Source organism: Scleropages formosus, chromosome 1, assembly GCF_900964775.1.
Source record: "Scleropages formosus chromosome 1, fSclFor1.1, whole genome shotgun sequence".
Taxonomy (NCBI): Eukaryota; Metazoa; Chordata; class Actinopteri; order Osteoglossiformes; family Osteoglossidae; genus Scleropages; species Scleropages formosus.
In genome coordinates, this window is record NC_041806.1 from 51275705 (window position 1) to 51299312 (window position 23608).

Consider the following 23608-nt stretch of genomic DNA (forward strand, 5'->3'; position numbering starts at 1 on the left):
GAAAATGAGTCAAGCTGTCAGATATTTAATACAAGTTTTCCACACATTGTTTCCAATTGCTTTGCAATAGTCTCCTAATGGAAAACAATGGGAAAAGTGTAAATTAATTATCGACTTCTTTATAAGGATCGCACTTCAGTAAGATGTGTGGAGAATGTCTATATGGGACCTTGTGAAAGTATTCAGACCCTTGACTTATTTTACTTTTACCGAATCACAGATGCACTGAAATTTTTCTGTTTGTGAGACTTTTTTGGTCTTAAGGCATTCCAGTGTGGCTTTGGCCTCGTGCTGTGAGGGTCATTGTTTTCATGAAAAGTGAACTTTGTTGCAAGCTTCTTTAAAGCAGGTTCTTTTTACTGCAGTAAACAGTATTTCCCTGTATTTTGGTCCTTTCATTTAACAAGATGACCTGCCCCTTGCTGATGGGAAGCATGATGCTGCCACCACCACCACCACCACCACCCTACTTTACTGTAGGGGATGGTGCTTCTTGAGCCTGGAACAGTGGTAGATTTGAATATCGGAGGGTGGCACAAGGGAAGCCATATCCCAGAAAGCAGCATTTTAAAGCATATTGGAGTTTGCGTGACATTATGACCCAGCTGTGATATGGGAAACATTTTGTGGTGAAATGACACCAAAATGGAGTTTTTTACCTAGGAATTAAAGCTCTGTATGTGGAACAAATCTCTGAAGGTACTTGAAAATTGCGACCCACAACCCGAACAAGCTGGATCAAATTGGTGTCGAACAAATCGCCAGAATCGCTCCTGAACAGCATGCAAAGGTGGTGCTTACGTTAGCTCACATGTAAAGTCCGTTATTGCAGCAAATGGTGGCTCTATCAAGTAGTAATGTGTGCGGTTCCAAGACTTATGCTAACAGCATATTTCAGTTTTTCTTAATGTTTTCCCAGAAAGTCACTTCAAAGTAGTTTTGAAATAAAATATTACAGAGGACTAAATTTCAGTGTACAATTTGCGATTCGGTAGAATATAGAAGAATTGGTCAGGGGTTTGAATACTTTCTGAAAGAACTGCGGATGTACAAATCAAAAAGGTTTGTGAAGCATCTTCGGGCTGATTGGAGGCTGGGGATTATGGTCGATGCCAAGTGTTTGTAACTGAAACCGTGCGTGATTTTCTCATAAGATTATCGTTTCCGCAGACTCTCCACAATCAGCAGTCAGACTGTGGATGCCAAGTTTAATAATAATAATTTTAACTTCACTCTGTTTTGTGATGTATTATTCTGTGTAATGGGAGCGAGATATGTTACACTAATATTGCAGCCGTCTACAGGGGAAGATTTTCCCTGTCTTCCTACACCCTCATTTTCCACATTATTGCTTTGTACCGCATCAGTTTAGATAAGTGGTTACATCTTTAACCTTCTCCTCCACTCTAATTAGCACCGAGTAAAAAATAGAGGCGGAGACGCACTGGAACATAAAACATTAAAACCCAGCACTGCCCCAGACTAGTCCAACACCCCCAATTCCGAGAACAATTTGCGGTCTCGTGCGGGTGAACCTCTGCATGTAATGTGTTAATCCAGGCATGTTTTGTAATACAAACACACATTTATACAGGAACATTTCTGATGATCGATGCCACGTTGGAAGATGGTGCAACTCTTATACCAGCACCTTACCAAATCTGCATTTCTACTAAATTTTAGTTTTTACTTATGATATTCCCCCATTGCTTGATGTACTAAGCTTAAACTTCCTCCATCATGCCAGTGTACTGAACATTAAATATGAAAATATATGGAAGCCAAACACTCAGAAGTCTGGTTACGTGAGAGAAATTCAGACAATAATTGTGCTGAACACATTTGGGTTTTATGTGTCATGAATATAACTCATTGTCGGCCTCCATTACTCTGGAATAATCCAGGACAACGTAGATAGTATTACTGCTGAAAATAAGAAGCCATCCAGAGCCCTGCAGCAGGCAGTTCAAATAGACCTTGATCCCCCCATTAAGATTTATATTCACTGAATGACAGATAAGTAGGAAGCAATATAATATGGGTCCTGCAAGTCCTCTCACTGCAATCCAGTGGGTGATATTGGATTTACTCACCTGTACTTAAGCAAACTGTACATAGGTGGACCGCAGGTGGCGTCGTGGTTAGAGCTGTCGCCTTAAAATTGAGAGACCCAGGTTCAAAACATCCTCGCGGTCAAGGTATTAACCCTACATTGATACAGTAAAAATTACCCAGCTGTACTATTTATAATCATTTAACCATTTTACATGTCAGATTACTAAATATGCATAAATGTAAATGCGAGTAAATGCAGATATAGCACTTTGATAGGATACAGCCTGGCCACGCCCATTCTGCAAGAATAGCAGCTGCACTTGGGAGCAGCAGCTTAACAGGGTAACGAACACCAGGTGCAGCCAATCACCCTATTGATTGGCTGCACCTGGTGTTCATCCCATCAGCATTTTCATGGGGGGGGGGGGACAAGCACCAGGTGTGGCCAATCATCCAGTAAAGAACAGGGTTTAGAGTTCAAACTCAGAGCCTCAGACAAAGAGAAAGGAGGTGAGAACACTCAGGGTCTCCTAAATTTACTGTAGTTAGAATTTCTTTTTTGCGTTCTGCAGGGAGTGGGTTTTTTTTTTTTTTTTTTTGTGGCCTTTTGTAAGTCAAGGGAAAGAGGAATGAAAAGAGTCTGAAGTTCATCTACCACCGCTCCTCACCTGGTCCCTTTTTGAACCCAACACACTAAATGTGTAACAGAGATGTTGATCGGCATCTCGTTAACTGCAAATTGCGTTTTCCCCAGAAGTTGCAGTACAATTATTACGTATTTTCGATTAATAACTAGTTTACATTTTTTTAAAAGCATTCCCCCCCATATTTCTATTTTGTGCAATTTTAGGAGGTTGTAAAAACAGCTGAACTGAAGCAATGAGCAAAGCGAGAGGTGATGAGGAGCGGCTGCCGTTACAGAACCGTGCAAAGAGCTACAATGAGGAGCTGGACGGCTCAAAAAAAAAAAAAAAAAGCTGCACTGCTCCTTAACATGAACTAGTTCTGCTTTTTTGTGGAATTATGTTAATTTTTTTAATTTTTTTTTTTTATACTGCTGATTTTGTGATGATTCTAAATAACACTAATAGAAAATATTTTACAGTGTAGGTGGTCCATGGGAAATGTCAGACTCTAAAGACCAGGACCATTCCATACGGGGTCTGTACCATAACCCTGCTTTGGCTCACGGTCTTCGAGAGCCATCGCCCTCTGGCATATATGAAGATGACCTTACTGTGCTCTATGGCAGCGGTCCACAACGGTTCTGATTGTGCACTTGTTGCACCAGTTCAAAATTTGTGCAAAAGGCTGCGTGACGTGTTTTAAGATTCTCCCCGCAAACAATTTAAAATATATAAAAAAAAAAAAAAAAAAAAAAAACGCCCTGACTGTCTGGTCGCTTCAGCACCTGGTCAGCTGAGATCCAGCCTAGGATGAACTGCATTTTTCACCGTTCAGCTCTTTCGTTATCTTTGTTCCGTATGTTTATTTGCTCGGTTGCTTTTTTTTTTCTTTTTCTTGCCGTTGTTCCGGTGGTCAGCTACCTTCAGAGGCCCGACAGCATTTTCCGGGCAAATTTGTCGTCCCGACCTCGCTACGTTCAACCGCTTTGTCCCGTGTCCTCACTCACTCCCTTCTTACTCATTGGCATTTCGTGCAATTTCTCCTGATCGGCCCTGGAAGACACGTGACCGTGACCTTCCGCGGCCCACAGACGCAACAGAAGCTTTTCTTTTTTAACAAGCCACGAGACCTAAAATAGACCTCCTTTAAGGCTGACTGCTTTCAGAAGCCCGAGGGAGAAAATTGGCCGTGTTAGTCGGTAATTGAGCCGTGTTCGGGTCTGGTAAGGATGCTGGGTGCTTTGCGCATCGTTTAGAGCTCTAAGGAAGGTTGTTAAGCGCGACTTTGCGCCGCTGCGGATTTCGAATTCCGTAGCTTTACCGAGAGCCGAGGTGAGTTGGCGATTCTGAATCCTCAACGCTGCTCTTCTGGGTTTTGGATTATTCATTCATTTGAGAACTTGAAATGCTTTGAAAATTCACCATCTAAGCATTCTGTGTTTTTTTTTGGGGGGGGGGTGTTCACTTACGTGAGGGCGGTCTTGTGCATAAATGTTTCATCGTAAATTTTAAGTGTTTTGGGGTGCATATAGAGTTCTGTGTGTGCAGATCATTCAAAATGGTGAAATTTTGAGGGCAAATGTTTCTTATCGACTAAAACGTCCTACAGCTATAAAGAAAAATCGTGATCTTAATGAGGGACAAGGCTGCTGGGAAAAAATAATTCCTTCCAGTTCTGCATTTAATTTTTTTTTTTTTTTAAACATAATGAATTATGTACCTGAATCACTTGAAGGGATTTGAACAATTTCTGTTCTACTTTGCCATTTTATGGAACTTTTTGTAATTCTGGAAAACATCTTAATATCGTGATACGTAGGACTGTCAGGTCACCTGAGGTTTCCGAAAAACTGTAACCGACAGTCAGCCACTGTGTGTGTGTGGGGGGTGGGGGGGGTCTTCCAAGTAGTTGACCCTTGTCTCCTCTCTGCAGCTGCTTCTTGTCCTTACTGTTGGTGGCCGCCGTGGTGTGGAAGATCAAGCAGAGCTGCTGGGCATCACGGCGCAGGGAGGTGAGCGTTCTCGTGGGGGACGTGCCCCCCCCCCACCCCGAAGGCTGTACGCAGCCAACCGTCAGCTCTGTCCACAGTGCTGCTGAAAGATGTTCTCTACGGAGCTGCCGGGAAGAGGCCCTCGTACTCAGGGCCACGGGGTAAACCTGCTTCAAGTGGCTTCCTTCACTGCCACATACAGTGTTCTTTGTCTGACGCTTTCTTCCAAAGTCACTTTCACCGTGAATCTACTTTAATCTGCACTGATTTACCCTTTTATACATGAGGCTATTTGAGTAAGTATTCTTATCCCCCATTTTTTAGTCCACTGATGTCTATTTTGTCATTTATCTGGTCTGAGATCATTAATATCATTTACCATTAATCAGTCCAACTTGAGATTTATCCGGTCTGTAGCTGCAACGTCCGGTGCGGTAAACTGAGTGTGTTACAAAATATCTTCGATGCTCTCGACAACCCCCTCCTTCCAAATGAGCAAAATGTCCACCGATGGCTCACTGGTACCCTGTAGGCCCAGAATGCTACTCATGAGCAGCGGTGCAGGAACCAAAAAAGAAAAACTTCAGCTATACAATTAGCTCAGTATATATTTAATTTTAAATTGGAGAAGTGAAATGGAATATAATGAAATTACAAGAAAATCCATTGTTACGTCTGTTCTGAATGTGCGCTTTGCTCGGCGAGTGAGGGGGAAGCCCGCACACAGTTCTGAAAAGCCTTGCAGAAACGCACAATTCAAAGGAAAGAAGGGAATCAAAAAAGTTGTTTTCTGGGAATAATGGGCAAAAAGATGAAAATGCGTAAAATTATACTTTTTATGACATGGGCCACCGCTTAGGGTGATTGTGGCGTGAATTTGGGATGGGCTTGGAGCAAATTAAAGTTGCACCTTTTTTTAAAAAAAAAAAAAATTGGGGACAAGTGATTTCATTAGTGGATAACAGGGGATAAGTGTACCTCGATCAAGGGTACTACAGCAGGACAGGAAGGGGGCAGCTCTAACCACTACGCCACCTGCTGCCCTGTGTGTGACTGCGGAAGCTGAAGAGCGAGTTAAAGCATCAGTGTCATGCTGCTTGAGGAAATTGCTCGGCAGCAGTAATGATTTTAATTGACGGCAGCATCAATTATCTGTGCTCTCGGCCGCTTTTATGTGCTCCTCACATCCGCAGTCTTCCTCTCCAGAGCTGCACCGAAGTCGTCTTTTAATGCCGCTTCACCTTTGGAGTTGAAACAAACCGGGAGGAGGCGCGGCGCGAGGCGGAGGCGTACTCTGCTCCTGCACACCGCTCTCCCTCGGGGACGGGAGCCCGTCGGCCAAAGAGGCTCATCGCTCGCGGATGGATGCCGTCATGGCAACCCGTCTCTTAAAGCAGCACTCGGCGGCAGGTTTTTACTTCTACAAAAAAAAAGTGCCTTTTTAAATTTTTTTTTTTCCCCCACCCGAAGCAGGCGGGGTAACCCAGTTCACTCGCAAACGTGACACCCAGCCTAGTTTCCGTTTCACTGCGAGAAAAGTGGGACGGAAGCGATGCTCATTTTTCACACCTAATGGATGACGGCTAGACAGATAGATGGAGATAAAGATGGTTCGAGAGACAGGTGGATGGACAGATAGGCGGATGGATAGCTAGATACAGGTCCGTGTTGATACATATAGGTGCAGATGATGGATTTGTGGAATGGTAGATGGTTAGATAATTGGGTACGTAGATAAATTGAATTAATCTCAGATGAAATTGCACAGGGTTACACAAACCTACATACAACAGTCAGTGAGAGACACACGTGTAGTGACATGGGGGGGGGGGTGGGGGAGATAAACAAATGAATAAAGCAGTCGGTGGATAAAGCCAGAAACGGAAAGCAATGAAAAGAGTAAAGACGGTAAAAGAAATATTACCGTCAGTCCGGTACCACTCTGGAAATAACAGGACTCTTGAGCACGGTGCTTACCCTGGACCCGTTAAGTAAAAATTACTCTGGTACAAACCCAAGACTATGAGTCACCTTGGAGAAAAGCATCAGGTAAATGAATAAATCCTAGTGATCAGTGCGGGGCTTTGGGGGGGGGGGGGGGGGGTAGAGTAGAGTAGAGTAGTGCTATGGGGAATTTCACCAGCAGGCGGTGCTTGTCAGTCGTCAAACCGTTGTCATGTCTGTCTTCATTGAGCTGGAATGTGTGTGTGTGTGTGTGTGTGTGTGTGTGTGTGTGTGAGAGAGAGAGAGAGAGAGAGAGTGAGAGAGCGAGAGGCACAGCTCTGTTTTGGCGAAGGCGCTAGTTGGTGTTCTTGGTGTCATCAGACCCAAATGCCGACAGTACTGTAGGCTGTGATGAGAAGTGAGCACCGCAGCACGTGTACCTGAAGGTTTCTCTCAGGGTTTAGGCAGCACCCGTTGGACCACTGCTGGACATAGTGGACCCTCTCGCTCAAGGTCTGTAGCAGAATTGCTGATGTTTTTATATACCGCTAGGTCGCTCCATAAAGCTCCGTGACAGTGCCGGGGGGGCTGAAGAAAGTAGGGTACAATGCTTGGGGGGGGAGGGGGTCATCACCTGTAGCTTTGACTTTTTCTCTGAAAAGAAAAATAGCAGCAGCAAAAGCGGGGGGATCAGCAGTAACAAAGTGTGTGACTGAACCTTGGTGACCAGACCTTCGGATTGATCTCCAGCCCAGGCGTCGGTGTTCTTTTTTCATATTTTTCAAAAAGGTACATAGTTTGAAGGAGAAAAAAAAAAAAAAAACTCAGCATTCCATACACTAGCAGGAGCTGCCTGCTGTTTGTCCTTATCCCCCACCCCCATTAGTGTGAGGATTTCTCCCCCAAGTCCACTCTCTGGCTCTTCAGTTGCTTATAGTATTTTTTTTTTTATTTAATATTTCTATACTGCCAGAGAATTGAAATCAACTTTTGTTGTTAAAAATATAAATTTAGAACAAAAAGAAATATTATACAAACAGAACTGGGGAACAAAAACACAGACTATACAAAGACTCTACAAACAGCGTGAAGTATGTACACGGTTAAGATGTCCGTAAAGGTTTAAAACGAAGGTGCTTCTCAGTTTCGGGCCCACTATGCTGTAATGAGCTCCCTCTGTCCCTCACACCTGCTGAATCCCTCGACATCCAAGAAGAATCTCAAACCCATCTCTTCCTGATCCTCTAACTGCTCGATAAACTCTCCTCATGCCATCTGTCATCATCACCTCTGTGTTTCCCATCACTTCTATTTACAGCTACTCTGTACTGTGGTACGATAACCTGTCTGTGTCTATAGATCTTCATTTGCTCATGCACGGCATTATCTGTTGAAAATAAAGAGAAAAGGTCTCAGCCAGTTGGATATGCAGCTACTCGTGTGGTGGCAGTGCTACTGGATGGGGGGACTGTAATGAAACGCACTTTGTTTTCCGAGTCGTAAGTTGCTTTGGAGGAAAGCAGCAGCTACAAGAATGAATGGAAGAGTAAATGTGTGATGTGTATGAGACGGAGAGCTGATGTGTTTGGAAGCCTTCCTCTCGTGCGGTTTGCCTCTCCAGCTTATCGCCTTCTGCTCATCTGTCTTTGGGTGTTTTATGCAAAACCGATTAAACTATATTTTTCGTTTCCAAAGTGCCGCCTCCTCACATAATCACGCAGATACGCACTGAGAAGCACGTCGGCTTGTCGTGATTTCTGTAACTCGATCTCAAAGGGCCACGTAGACGGCGAAAATGTAAAAGTACTGCATTTGTGCACTTGCGTAATTTCCAGCTCCGCTTTTCGGAATCGGAGTAAAGACGTTGGTGTGTCGAGATGCGTTACCGGGGCGCGCACCCACTCGCGGCCCGTACAGCGTTCGCTCCGCGTGTTCTGTAGCCGCTCGCAGCACGTGCTCCGGGCGATCGGTGGGTCTGTACCGGCTCGTCGTACACGCTCGAGGAAGCGTGGAGCGAGTCGGATAGGAGCTGCTGCAGACGTCCCTCTTTGAGAAGCTGCTTAATGATCCGTCTCCTCACCATCCGGCTTCTCGCCGCTGTGTGTGGAGAGGGACTCGAATGGGCCTGAGGTTCTTCCATAGCTACAACGTGAGCGTGACCATCTACCATAAAATGGGCCAATGGCATCCAGAGCAGGAGACCCCCCGCTCAAGCTGCGAAGGGTCGGTCTGCTCGGAATGCCACCTCCCACTGTAGTGCCCTTGAAAAAATGGGGTAGATGAGTGTAAGTAACTTAATGTTGTAAGTCACTTTGGAGAAGTCGGTTGAAAAAATACAAGTGCAAGTAGTGGGCGGAGTTTTTATATCGGGCTGTATCGCTTCTGACGTCATTGTCTCTAATGACCCTCCGCTTCCTTGCAGCAACTTCTGCGTGAGATGCAGCAGATGGCGAGCAGACCCTTCGCCACCATCAACGTGGCCTTGGAAACGGAAGAAGAGCCGCCAGACCTCATCGGAGGCAGCATTAAGGTGTGTTGTGTTTGCTGCGGGTGTGTTACCTCTCTCTGCGTCACTCCCAGTCCCGAACAGCCGTCTTCACCGGTGTGTTACGTTTACTCGGTTCCAGCTGCAGGTATTGAAGGACAACTGTACGGAGTCATCTTGGGTCCCTTTCGTTGCGAGGACAAGCGTTCGTTGTCAAAGCGGAGTTGTAAACACTCGGCGACAGTAAGCAGATCGTGGTTGGGAAGCTGTCAGTGTGTGTACAGCTGCTGGGTGTTCAGCTCTTACTCTGCTTATAGCTTGGAGACTCTGTCACCTGCTGTCATGTGGGGTCAAGTATGTGGCGAAACTGCGTTGCATCAGAAATGATCATCCTTGTGTACGAAGGACTCATGATGCACACGGTACCAGACACATCCTGGAACACCTGTGTGGCAAAGCATAGTAAAAATGGCAGCGTACTGTACTTTACCTTCTGAACGCAGCTGGGACTGAGTTCATGTAATGTGTAATGTCTGGGCACAGATTAGCAGTTAAGCCTCCCCACACACACACTACCAGCATTCTGTTTCCCGGGCAAGAGGGACTCGCATACAGCCATTGAAGAGAACATCATGGTTAGGAGGCCGGAGCACCAAAACCCACCACACTTCTTGGACCTGTGAGGTTCTGTTCTGACCCTGTTTCAGTTCATTGATGGCTTATGTAGTCATTTTAGCATTGAGCTGTTGGGGGGGAAAAAAGCAAAATGCACATTAAATGTAAGTACAAGAGCTGCAAAAATTAAAAAAAAAAAAACCTAAAATAATCGTGGTCCACAGCAGGGCGGCCGCGCACACGTCCTGGATTGTCGGCCTCAGGTGCGACCGTAGTAAGTAGTGGGCTGACGGGGGACAGTTTGTTTTGGGGTTTGTGTGTTTGCGGAACCTGCGTGCGTTTGGAATAAAACACCCAAGTGCACCCGGCGTGAAACGGTATTTAAGACAATTTGTAATTTATCCTTCTCCGGGATGTCACGTGATGCAGAACATGCACAACAAACTTTATCAAATAACAATGTACAACACATGTATGTATTTTACTCTTGATTTCACTGCACTCTCGTTTCCCCCCCAACAAAAACAGAGAATCCTGGAAAGGTCAATAATTGTAAGATGCTTTGGAGAAGGGCATCTTTACCTTCATTTAAAGTACGGTATATTAACAGCATGTTTTTCATCTTTATTTGCGAGTAATGAACATTTATATTTATTCATCATACGCTTGTAAACAAGGTGCGCGTACACACTAGCTGTACCACCCGCTCGGAGCCCGGTATTATTTCCACCACGGATACTGCTAGAGTGCCGTCTCCAGAGCGAGCATTAACGAAGAGGGTCCGTGAACGACTCGCTTGTCAAAGAGCTCCACCCTTGACCGCGTGCGGCATTAACCGGCCGATGACTTGAGCTTAATTCTAAAGTATTTAGAATCTCTTTTCAGGATCTAGCGCCTCCTGCATCTCTGCCCGGAGAAGTTCCAGCCACATAAAGGAACAGCGCAACGGTCAAGGTTATGTGCGAAAGTATAAAACGGCACCGGCGGTGCCCTGCGGCGTACGGAATGTTCGGTGACTTGCAGAAGGTGCAATTGTGCACGTTACCCTAACGGTGCCGTCACGCAGGCAGAGCCGACACCATCCAGCAGCAGCTTCTCCGGCATGAACGTCGCAGGTCTTCCGGAGCGGCGGGTGTCGCCTGCGCTCAGCACCTTTAGAATGGGCGTGTCGTTGGCGGGGGGAGCGGCGATCGGTCCGTCTAAACGTGGAGCTCAAGGTCCCACGCAGTTCAGTCTCTAAGGATTTGCGTGATTGTTGAAGGCAGGCTGGAGGATCTCAGGAAAACTGTCATTGTCTGACCTTTACTTTTCATTTAGCGTTCATGGGAAAGAGAGTAATTCGAAAGCGGGAAGCGGCCTGCGCGCGTGTCGAGTGCGCGTCTAGTCGACGGGCGTTACGGGGATGGCCAACGGATGCCTGTGCGTGCTAAATGAAAAATTTGTGCCTTTTAGCGGAATTTTGCGGCTCGCACATCCGTATATTGTGAATGTCAAATTGCGAATCGTTTCGTGAATATGCTACGAATACAAATGTGTCCAGTGTTAGAGGCGTCGTCAGTCTGTTAGTGGCTAATTAGTCGAGGAACGCTGGACTTCAGGGGGGTCTCGAAGAACCTCCCATGTACCTTAAGGCCACGTTCACTTTATAGTCAAAACTGTTGTACGACACTTTCGCTTCCCGTGGTTTTTTGAAACAAAAATTTTGATCGATCCAGCGACGTCGGCCGACTGACGTGCGACACGGTGACTAGCAGTAGCTAATTTGTGAATGATAAGATCGCAATTATTTGTGATGGCCTGTATGCCATATATTTTATTAGACTTTTGTCAGTTTAATTGTATCTTAATTAGGTCCATAAAGTAACGTAAGCTGTATCTCGGCTGCCGTTCCTTATTAACGTAGAGGCGCGCGGGCCATCATTTGCACGGACGTGACATCGAGCTCGAGCTCTGCCCAGGTTTGCAGGAGGAGCCGACGTCCCTGCGCCCCGTTTCCTACGCGACGAGGCGCCTGAGGCAGCGAGAAGACTCTGCACTTTGAATTGAAGTCAGCCTGAAAGGATTTAATTATCTCCGCCTGTAGTGATTGACTCACGGCTGTGAAAAATGGGATGCGGAGACCAGCGGTTATTCCAGCGCTGGACTTATCTAGCATCATTTGAACATCCCCAAGGCCAGATAATTTATCGTATGTTTGGGGACCTTGTTTGTAGCTGTTCAGCCATGAGTAAAGCAGCTTAATTGGCCTATATTTAAATTGTAAAATTACCATATTAATCCATGGCAGTCGTTTGCATAGGACTGACTTCAGCAGGAACGTGCTACGGTTGAGTCAGGGCAGCGCTGATAATATTTTCTATCCGCTATGTGTCATTGTGCAGAATTGTTTGGGTTGAACTGATCTTAAAAAAAAAAAAAAAAATGCCATGACGACAAGCTCACTTTCACTTAAGCATCAGCAGTTGCTGTCAGTTTTCACTGCTGTGTAAAACAGGCCACAGCTCAATGACTGCTGAGAAAAGAGCGACAATGGTGGTTTTGATACAATTATGTTTTAAAGTGCAAAGCCTGAAACATCCCAGTTCTGGCTCCAATGCGGTGGAATGGGCTCCCTCTGTCCCTCGGAGCTACTGAATCCCTTTAGGAAAGTCCTCAAAACGCATCTCTTTCGGAGCCACTTCTCCTCGCAGCTCCGTAAACTTTCACCACATGGTGTTTATAAAAAAAAAAAGACTATCGGTTCTCTGTGCAGCTACTTGTGACGTGTACCAGCAAGAAGTCAGTGAATGCACTTTGAGAATGGCGTTTGATATTCCACAATCTCTTGGTGAAATGCACCTTTTTTCTCTGAGCTGAAAATGAACAAATGCAAATGTAGGTACAGTGAGGAAATGAGTGAGCGTATTTTTAGTGCTCCCTCTCCTCCTGGTATCCGTAGGCGGGGCTTCCGAAAGAGGCTCACGGGTTTTTAGCACGTTTACCTTATTAGGGATGTTCGGATTCAGCTGCATAATACCAGACAGTACAAAAGAAGCCTGTTAGAGAGGCCATATGTTCTTTTATCAAAATGCATACATGTGTCACCTGAATCTAAGCTTCTAGTTTTTTTTATGGTTATTAAAGGAAATTAAAATGTGCTTTCCAGCATTTTCACTGAAGCAATACAATAAGAATTATCCAGCTGTATATATGGGTAACTAAAAGTTGCGAAATGTACAAACGTTTTTGCTCACCTTGGTCAAATATTGGCGTAATTGATGATGGAGAAACGATATAGGTACTGTTAAGCAGTATAGATTTGGTCGCTCCGGTTTTCTTTTCCTTGGACTCTGATCTTCAGCAAGTTCTGATCATATTTGAGTCATCTTGCATAAAGATTGTAGCTGAATTCACTGTGAGCCCTTGGTTTGCACTCAGAGGTGGAGAAGGTCGCAGCGGAGTGCCGAAGTGCTCTCCAGCGCCACCGAGGGCCGCGGGCGGTCGAGTGTTTTAATCGGTGTACGCGCCAGAGGTGGACCAGAACCCGAGTTACAGTTCGTCTTCTCGTCGCCGGACTGATGGGGGAGGTGGTCCGGTTAGGAGTTTGAGGGGGACCGCAATGAGTCGTCACAGTTAAACATCAATAAAAATGAACAAAACCCAGCATGACAACATGAGACAATGAAACTGACATGCAGTGACACTTCCTCCTCACATCTGCTTTGACAACGAAGTGCTTTAGGTTTTATGCAAATAAATAATCGCAGTGGGTTGGACCGCAGTCCTACTCTCCGGTGGGTCTGGGGTTCGAGTCCCGCTTGGGGTGCCTTGTGACGGACTGGCGTCCCGTCCTGGGTGTGTCCCCTTCCCCCTCCGGCCTTACGCCCTGTGTTGCCGGGTAGGCTCCGGTTCCCCGTGACCCCGTATGGGACAAGCAGTTCTGACAATGTGTGTGTGTGTGTGTGTGTGTGTGTGTGTGTGTGTGTGTGTGTGTGTGTGAACTATTAAAATTGAGTAGTTGCTAACACCCAAACTCGTGACACCTGTGTCGATGTCCCCCCTCGAGGCTGAGCGCAGGCCGTTTTACCACGTTTCGTCAATTGGAAGGCCTTGAAGCACGAGGGCCGTGTGGGACTCGCTTCGAATTTTCCGTCGGTTCTCAACCCGATCCGCGGAGCCGCCGCTAGCTGCGGACGCGCAGCGGGGGGTCCGTCCGTCGGAATCTCGCGCCTCGCCGAGCAAAGACTTGGCCGCGGTCGCTTGGACGGAGATGTGAGGAATTAATTAGCGGAGCAGGTGCTGTGCTGTGAGATCGCTGCGATTTACCATGTTATTAACCACCTGTTTTTCTGACACGTTTTGTTGCGCGAATTGAGGAGATCGAGAAACGTGTCCCCGGGGAGTCGCCATCATCTCGGGGACGCAACTGCAGGTATCCGGCCGTTACAGAAAGCGCGCGGTATTGGCTTCAAAATCCAAATGTGCGACAGTGCCACGCCAGGGACATTTTCAGGGCACCGTAAATCGAGCGCAAGAAATGGGAGCGCGACGTTGGTGCAACTTTCACCGTTGAGCTACTTAGGCATTTCCTCATTTGTGCAGCTGGGTAACTTTTACTGTATCAATTTCGGCGAAATAACTTAATCAAGGCTACCGCAGCAGCAGTGGGGTTTCAGCCCTGGGCCGTTGGAGGCCAAAGGTGGCCGTTCTAACCACTACGCCGTCCGCTGCCCCGGCGTGAGACTTCTTGCAGTTATTGTAGCACCGCGATCATCGTTGTTGCCGAAATGTTATTCGCCGGACCGAAGACGCCTCGGCCGTTTACGCAATAATCCAGACGAGCTCCGCCGCATCGGGGAGAAGTGCGATGAGTCACCGAGTGTGTGTTTCTCTTGGGGAATTAATAGACTCCTCTTTGTTTGTTTATTATTTGTTTCCTTGTTTAAAGACGTGCGGCAGTGACAGCCGAGCTGATTAGATGAGGGTCGAGGCTGCCGTAGCCATGCGTTGTCATGGAAACGGAGGAGACTGCTGGACGGCGCAGCGGCGGAGCGTTCCCCGCAGCGTGCCGCGGACGCTTCCGTGAGCCGATGGCTTTTACGGACGCTCCTCGCTTAATACGCAAATGAAGCGCGGAATGCGTTTTGGTTCTCGTCGTCTTCGGCACGTGATGGAGACGGCGAATTGAACGATGGTTCCCCCGTCCTCTTTAGGCGTCGTATCGTTCGGCTGACTTTCGTGCGGCACGTTGTGCCGAGTGCCTCCAAAGTCGGAAGACGCTTGTTTGAAAGACCGCTCCTATACGTGTCAAACTCGGCATAGCTATATTTTATTTATTACTTATTGCTGGGGAGGCTTTCTCCGGCAGCGTGAGATACAAAAATGTTTCTTTCCTCACCTGCGCTCGCAGGGACTCGTGCATTTCGTGACATGACACCTGGGTTTGTTTTCCTTCAAATCCACCAATTTATAGTTTATATTACCTGTTTTTGGTTCATTTAAAGCACTTGTGCTGATCTTTATCCATTAAGTCACCTTTTCAGAAGGTGTTGAGCAGCGTTCGGCAGCGCAGCTGGAGCAGTGTTTTCTGTGTAAATACATTTTTTATTTTTATTTTTTATAGCTGACATTCTCGAGAGCATCTTAGTATTTTTTTTTTTTTTTTTTCTCCCCCCCCCACCCCCCACCCATTTATACAGCTGGATAATTTTACAACCTGAGCAGTTTAGGGTAAGTACCTTGCTCAAGGATACTACAGCTGGAGGTGGGATTTGAACCTGCAACATCTGGGTTCAAAAGCAGTAGCTCCGAACCACTACACTATCAGCTGCCTTGTTTCACTGGTGCTTTGTTTTCCCAGAGTAACTTGCAGTGTTTAATTTTGAACTGTAGTGTCTATTAGTGTTTAATTGACGTTTGGAGGTACATAGACTATACCACGGTACTCAGTGATTTACTCATTTACACAGCAATGGAACGCACATTAACACAGACTCTACGTGCAATTTACATTCACTAATTAAGCTGAAAAACAGTCTTGGAGTGTTTGAAGAAACGAGAGGAAACTCGAACCCGCGTCTAAACCTGCATCCCGTGAGCTGCGCGGCTTCAGCGTTACTCGGTGAGCCACACTGCAGCTCCAAATTTAATTAAATCCTCCTAATCCTGTTTTCTTTTTCCCCATTTTTACTTTTTGGATACATTTTGGAAATCAGACAGGTGTTTGTAACAACAAGTTTTTTTTTAATGTATTTTTTTTTTTTGGCTGTAATGGGAAATTCAGCCTGGCGGTGAAAACTCAGCAGAGCAGTATTAACGGATCAAAGACACAGTATGTAATTCCCAGTGTATCCGGGGAAAAAATAGTGAGGATAAAGCCAGCGAAGCCTAGTCTCCAATAATAGCTGCTCTCTGAAGAGCTGGCAAGGTCTCCGTGTGGTTAAAAACACCATGGTTACCTACCTGTGATAAACACTGCTACTCCTGTAAGGGATTTGTCCAGGAAGAAGGTGGCAGGTTAGGGTTATTGTTACGGTTGTGTCTCTCGGACGTCCCTGTCGTTTGTCAACCCGACTTGAATGAGAATTCGGTTTTTCGGCCCAATTGTACCAACTCTGCTTGATGAAATACCCAGCAGGTGGAAGGAAACATTAGCGTAACCTTGGGTAGAGCGATTTTTTTTTTTTTTGCACGCTGAATGTCGCGACTCTGCGGTTCGAGCGAACGTCGTGGACCTTTGCGAAACCCTGTCAACCCGTGCTGTTCGCTCAAAAGTCATCTGATTAGATTTGGCTTTTGGCTCAAAATATTGAGACGTTCCCGCGACGCTGATTAGTTGGGGAAGCTCGTCAACCAAATGCCAGCCTTTTCACTGCAGTAATGAGCTGATGTGTTGATGTAAATTGCTCTCTGAATATTATTAATGCGTGATGAAACTGCTTATTGCGTTTATTCCTGTTTGAGCTGCTAAGTCCGCTGCGGTTAAAATAGTGGGTGGCCACTTTATTGGGTACACTGGCCTAATGGAAGGTAGGTCCCCTTTTTGTGTCCAGAACAGCCTGAACTCTTGGAAGCAACGATTCGACAAGGTGCTTGTGGATTTTGGCCCACGCTGACCTGAAAGAACCCCACAGTTGCTGTAGGTTTTCCACCCACATGTTTATGATGTGAACTCTCCCGTTCCAGCTCATCTCAAAGGTTCTTGACCCAAGTGCGGCACTGGAGTAAACTCAGCTCGCCTTGATCGTCCTGGAACCACCTAGAGATGATGGGTGCTTTGTGACGCATTGCATTATGGTGCAAGAATATACCATTTAACACTCCGTCATACATTTTTATCCCTTTGTCCAACAGTAATTGACACCCCCCACCATTTTCTTCCTACTTCTTACTGTATATATATATATATATATAGAGAGTTGCAGACATGTGGTTCACTGTTTAATAAGCAGGTGTCCCTAATAAAGTGGCCACTGTGTTTACAGAATTTGCAGACTTTTTTTTTTCCCTCTTAACTGAAAATGTTTTTGTTTTTTGGTGTTTATGGGTTTTATAGATTGTAGAATTTAAACCTCAACTAAAAATATGCATAGTATTGAATTATTTACACTTATTTAGCACATGTTTTTCTCCAAAGCGACTTCCAGTGAACTACTTTTACTGATCCACTGATTTGTATGTGCATGTATGTACTTTGCATGCATATCAAGTACACTGAGCTGTTTCCAAACGAAATTGCTTGGAGAAGTAGTAAGAATACTAATCCAGATACTCACTGGCTGCTACTCACCCAAGTAAGTTTACCTGAATCCCACAAATGGAACCATGTACTTCTGGTACTGCAGCTCTTTCCCTCTAATACACATTCTGCAGTTCTGTTATTCTACTGTTATTTATCATCTGTTTTATTCTCATTTTTCTTTCCGTTTGTATTTTGCCCTCATTTATATTGAGCGTTTGTATGTTGCGTTTCACTCATTGAATTTCGCTGTACTTGCGAGTAACAAAGAGGAATTGAACGGAACTGAGACGAACTTGCGTCCCTTCTGGTCCCACGTACCTTTACTCCGCAGACGGTGCCGAAGCCCATAGCCTTGGAGCCGTGCTTCGGGAACAAGGCAGCTGTGCTCTCCATCTTTGTGCGGCTGCCCAGGGGCTCGGGCGGCATCCCGCCACCGGGACAGTCGGGTGAGTTGTGGTGTCCCCTACTTCCTGTACCTTCCCGTTACCTGTTGCCTTTTCACACATTTACCCTGGAGCTCCTGCACAGGTACCTTCCCTTTGGATGGTACAGATGGTACGCCAGCAGCCATATGACTGCTGTCCTGCGTCCTGCTTCTGTCCATCATCCCTGAGACTAGGCTCCAGTGCATTGTTTGTGATTGTTTTATGTAGCGCAAAACATGGTAAATTTAGGGCAATGTTTTACGCATCGTGCCTCTTCACACCCATTGATACGTTTATTCTCGGAGTGCGATGAATACAAGGTTGCTGGAGAGACACTCATTTAACCCCTCAAAAGACCTTTTATTATAAAGCTTCGCTTGTCCCTCTCGGTTCACACCGAGTTACTCTGGTAACTGTCGTAGACTCAAGTTGTACTGTACGTGCGAGGGATGACTTGAAAGATCTCTGACAGGTCAGGTCGTGTTTTTGGATCTTACAAGATGCTGTATGACCCCACCGCTGCTATATACTGTAATCCCTTGGGTTTGTTATGTACCTCTATGGATTTGCATTTAGTTAGTATATAGATTCTGTTTTGTTGCTAATTAAAAAAAATATGCATGGGGGTTTCAAGGACCGATAAAGAAGTAAATGTGACTCGGGGAGGGAGGGAGGGACACACATTAATGCGGCCTTTGTGGGGCTGCTGGAACGTACATGCTTCCAGAGAAGCTCACATGGCCTCTGCAACGCCAGCAATAACAATGATAAGAATTGAGGCCGTCGGTCAGTCTTTTCACGCTTGTCCTGAGAGGATCACGGTGTGATAATTATCTTAACACAACCGTATATAGGAGCAATAATGAGGCTTTATGCAGTAGCTTTGTAATTGCTGTTTGATAGTTCAGGCCATTACATGGAAATTATACCTTAACCGAGCAGCACATAAGCCAAGTGAACAGAAGAGTAAATGTCAGAACAGTTTGCAGGGTTTTTTTTCCCCCCGGTAAACAAAGGAAATGTACAGGAGGCTTCATGTTTCTAGCAGCTGAACGTTTGCCGAGAGCATCAAACCGGAGTGAAAAGCAGCAGTTAGTCGGTTCTTCCTTGAGCCGATGGTGTGGAGCTGCTGCTGAGGAAGTGCGCCAGCAGGATGTCAGCTCTAGATACATCTATATACATATATATGTGTGTGTGTATATAGATATATTCAACGCCCCATTGATTTGTCCCGATTGTGTTCCTGAAACCAACCGAATATTGAAAAATTACAAAAAATTATATTCCAGTATAAAAGCTTCCAATATAAAATGGTTTATTTAATGTGTGTTACGGGCTCTGTGCTTGGAAACCACTTCAAATACTTTGATTTTAACAATTAGGGTTTCACCCCCCCCAACCAAGTGCTGCAGAGAGAAATTACTGAATGGTCTTGATGCCAAGTTGATAGGAGCTGCAGAACTTGACTCTTCCTCATGAAATCAGCATCTGTTTTTGTTGTTGTTCAAAGTTTAATTCAAGTAAATTACTTCAAATATTGAAAGTGATTTTTTTTAAACAATTTTTGTTCCCCAGCCTTTTTTAAATTCTGAGATGTGTCTATATGTACTGTACTGTGCAGAAATTTTAGGCACTTGAGGGGGAAAAAGCTGTAAAGTGAGAACGCTTTCAAAAATAATGCTTTTAATAAACTTCCTACAAAGTTTAATAACATTCATCATCAACCGCTTGTCCCAAGTGGGGTCGCAGTGGGTCTGGGATTCGAGGCCTGCTTGGGGTTTCTTGCAGTGGACCGTTGTCCCCTCCTGGGTCTGTACTTTTTTTAACGCCATGCAAAACCCTTACTGTAATACTGTAACTGTTTTGCGAAAGGAGTGCTTGGAAATATAAAATATGCTCTTTCCCATTGACACTAATGCAGAAGACATTAAATAACCGTCTGAAACAAATATTTTTGTGAAACATCTGAGTGCCTGAGACTTTTGTACAGTACTGTATGTGTGTGTATATATATGAAAATAATATTGTGCTGCACCAGACTGCCAGGTGTGGCCCATGCGAGCTGTTTTTCCACAGTCCTTCTTGCAGATAGTTCCACGTGTTTGTCGCCGCGGCGAATCTCACCTCCGCATGTCCCCTCTTCCCATGATCCTCTGCACCAGGTCTGGCCGTTGCGAGCGCCCTGGTTGACGTGTCCCAGCAGATGTGCGTAACCTACAAGGAGAAGTCGGCCGGCGTGAGGAATCGCAAGCACCAGCCTCCCGCGCAGCCAGCGACCTGCATCTGATGGCCGGCGCCGCCAACGTCACGAGCCGAGGAGAGCGAAGAGGCCTGGGATTCGTAGGGGAAAGTCACACACCCCGGGGGGAGGACTTGTACGAGGGGCTCAGCTCGGGTGGATCTCCCGAACCCCTCAATTCTGGCAATAACCGACCCCAGATGGGCACCTGTGACTTCACCCCTAGCCGCCGGACCACTTTAATGCTCAGTTAGGAGAAAAGGCGCGTTGAACGAGATGGAATGGAGGTGCTGTGGGACCTTGGTCATACGTGGAGTGTGGAGGACGCCCGGCTCGGCCGCGTGCCGGTTCAACCGGCCTGCCCTTTTCAGCCCTCGCCCCGGAGCCCTTTCGTGTCCTCTCAGCTTTTATTTACCTTCCGTATTCTTATTAGAAACAACACGTTCAGTTTCCATGTCATGATTCGCGATGACCCGTGATGCTCATACTTGAGAAATAAACAGCGTAGGCTGTCGCCTTCTTTCTGGATGGTCGTATGGAGAGTAGAGTGTTGGCTGCTATTCCTGCCTGTTCTTCTGCAGGTGTAACTCCCCCCGCGTTTTACCACACTTTAGGCCAGTGAATACTAATTAATGTGGGCTCCAATCTGCTTAAGAATGAGAAGAATAGCCCTCGGCTGCAGCGGTTGTTCTGAGACACAACTGCACGTTGCCCATCTCCTGCTTCGGAAATCAGGTTCCGAATAGGGATCAGAAGTGGCGAGCGCTCCTTTCCTAAGTCCTCGTCACACGATGACGTCTTACCGTTGAAGATTGACTGCGTCTCCAGAGCTCATACAAATTCGAACGTCTCCGTTCGTCAATACCTTATTTTGTAGCGCCGTTACTTATAATAGTCTCGTCGAGGAGTGTACAAGTGCTGAGGAACATCGAGAGTAGATGAATGGAGACGTTAATTGCCGTTCCTTCGCTGCTGATACTCTTCTCGGTGGTGAGTAATTCGGAAGCTTTTGTTTCTTTGAAAGGAAGACGGGAGCGGTTATTGACACTGCTGCTGATTCACTCTTCTGTTCCATGATATCTCCTTTGTTGTGCTGGAGATTTGAACGACTTATGGGTTTGCAACAGAGGCCACAGTGGAACGTAAACACCGAGGATGAAGGAGAGGCTCAAACAAAGTAAAGCAGACAGGAAGAAAGTAGAGAATTCATACGCATGCTGCTATTTTTTGCCCGTATCGTCTAATATTTTAGCTGCGCTCAACGCAAAATTGTAACCCAACCCTGAATTAAAATCTGCCATCTCCTGTAGCTTGATACAGCGTTGTCCAGTGACATAGAGCCTCCTGCCCCCCCCAAAACCCATGAGATGTTATCAGTTTAAGGCCCACGCCTAGGACTAACTGGAAATGAATGAACATTTGAGTGTTTGCGTCTCTAATAGTCGGCGAAGAGAAGAGAACTTGTTTAACCCCAGTTCAGCGTATTAAAAAATACTGCTCTTCTCTGCCTGTGAACCGGAGGGATCGGAGGCCTCGTCGCCGGGAGCTGCCGTGCAGATACACCTGAGGATACGCTTCCTGCTCCGGGTGCCGCGCTCCCTCCGTCAGCATCCGCGGTCCAGGGGTCTGGGGACCGATTCGCATGGAGGCGCCGCGCGCGTTCGCCAGCGAGCTCTTTTATCGGCGCGCGCGGCTGTCATCCCCTAATCGGAAATCACAGCCCATTCGTGCGTTTTTACCTCGGTCGCTCCCTGCAGAAGAATAGCGCGGGGAAAAGGCTTTCAGAGAATAAAAGGAAAAACATATCAATTGTACATTTTGAGGAGTCTGTTGTTAGTTTTCAGAGTTTTAAATGTCAGCTGCAATTTTGCAGCAGAGGAAAATTGAGACCACAGAGTACAGAAGTGTTTTGTTTGGTTCCTTTTCAGCGGCTTCTAACACACTCTTTGTTCCATTGACTACAGATCTTGTCCAGGCTTCTTTTTTTGGTTGTTTTTCCAGCAGAGATTGTTTTAACTTGTCGCTTTCGTTGTGCCGACTTTTCTATCTCATCGAAAGTTTTATTAAAAGTATTGAGTTTCTGCGTAGACACACACATACGTGTGTAGCTTACAGTGAAGCAGGCCTGGTCCTTGTGTGCCCCCCACACACACGTTGTAGTGGACCTACTGCTAAAGAACATCAGCGAAGCCCCTTGTGAGCAATAACTTGCCCTGACGTGTGAGTGAAGTGGCTGTGAAATACCGCGTTCCGCTCGTGACTTTGTTTTTCCCTGAGAGAAATCCTCTCGTAACTGAATGAATGTAAAAATAAAAGAAATTGTTCAATAACTGGACGTAATCTTCAGAATGAATGTTCCAGTGAGTTCGCTGACACCGGTCACCACGCTTTCAGTTCCGGATACCATAGTATAGCTGAGGGAATACCTACCGGGACCCGGATCACCCAGACCGAACTAGCTAGGCGCGTTCGGCCTCGAACCGCGTGCCGTGCGTTAGGCTGCAAGCTATAGCACGTGCCTCTCCGCAGCCTGAGGTCACGCACCACACATCCAGTCCGACGCCGGTCGGGTCGAACGTTAAACAGGGACGGTCAGCACTTGAGATGCATGTTTTAGATAAATTAAAATGCGTAAATCCAATGCCTGTATGTTAGTCGGCGCTGTGTGTTTTATCTCGGCAGCCCAAATTCACGATATAATCGTAACCTTTTGCGAGAAATGGATGAGAAATGGGATTTCCCCTCCTGCAAAGCCCCTCCCTGGGGAGGCGGGGGGACTCAAACCTGCGACGTTTGGTCCGCCTCGGCCCTCCGCCGGACTTCGGTTGTGAAACGCACCTCCTCTCGTCCTTCCCTGTGAAGTGCCGTTGTACACATGGAAGAAGTAGTTTGTCGAAACGTACGATTTAGCGTTGATTGCACTCCTCTTTCTTGTAAATATTGAGAAAGTATTGTACACTTTTTCGTTGCCATGGGGAAATTTTGCTGAGAAAATGACTCGGAGGAATGCCAGTTTGGTCCAAAATTGAGTCGAGAACATTTTTGTATTGTAAAATAACTTATTTAAACGAGAGCCTAGCTATGGATGACACTTATTGTATAAGAATGGTTTGTCAAAGACCATGTAACTACTTGTAAATTAAGAATGTTATAGAATTTTTGGTCTGTAATAAACTGATTAAAATCCAAGTTTTACCTGTGATTTTTGTGGTTCTTGTCTTACAGGGTTGGTCTCTTGAAGTTGTCAGTCGATATTGCATATTGACGTAGAGGCCGTGCAACCCACCCTTCGTGGGAGGTACTTCGGGAGGCCTCTTCCAAGCGGCACTCATTCCCCGTGTCTCCAGAGCGACATTCATGTCCACATTTCCTTCATGAAATGCAACTTGTTCAATCTTGGTGTCTTCACTTATTTAGCAAACTCTTTTCTCCAAAGCGACTTCCAACGGACTCTGTGTAGTGTTACCGTCAGCCCACACACCTTATTCACCGCAGTGACTTACATTGC

General features: G+C 46.1%; 1 protein-coding gene across 2 annotated transcripts in view; it reads left to right on the plus strand.

Annotated features, from left to right (window-relative positions):
• The window catches only part of atrn (attractin), an 81654-nt gene extending 58389 nt beyond the window's left edge, over positions 1–23265 (plus strand). The window contains exons 26-29 of one of the 2 annotated variants that reach the window (XM_029254240.1): positions 4615–4693; positions 9039–9146; positions 17768–17882; positions 20024–23265. In XM_029254240.1, the coding sequence (XP_029110073.1) occupies positions 4615–4693; positions 9039–9146; positions 17768–17882; positions 20024–20148 (427 nt within the window). In that variant the 3' untranslated portion in view covers positions 20149–23265. The remainder of the gene's footprint in view (positions 1–4614; positions 4694–9038; positions 9147–17767; positions 17883–20023) is intronic. The other variant, XM_029254242.1, reaches the window with a different exon arrangement.
• The last annotated feature ends 343 nt before the right edge of the window (positions 23266–23608 follow it).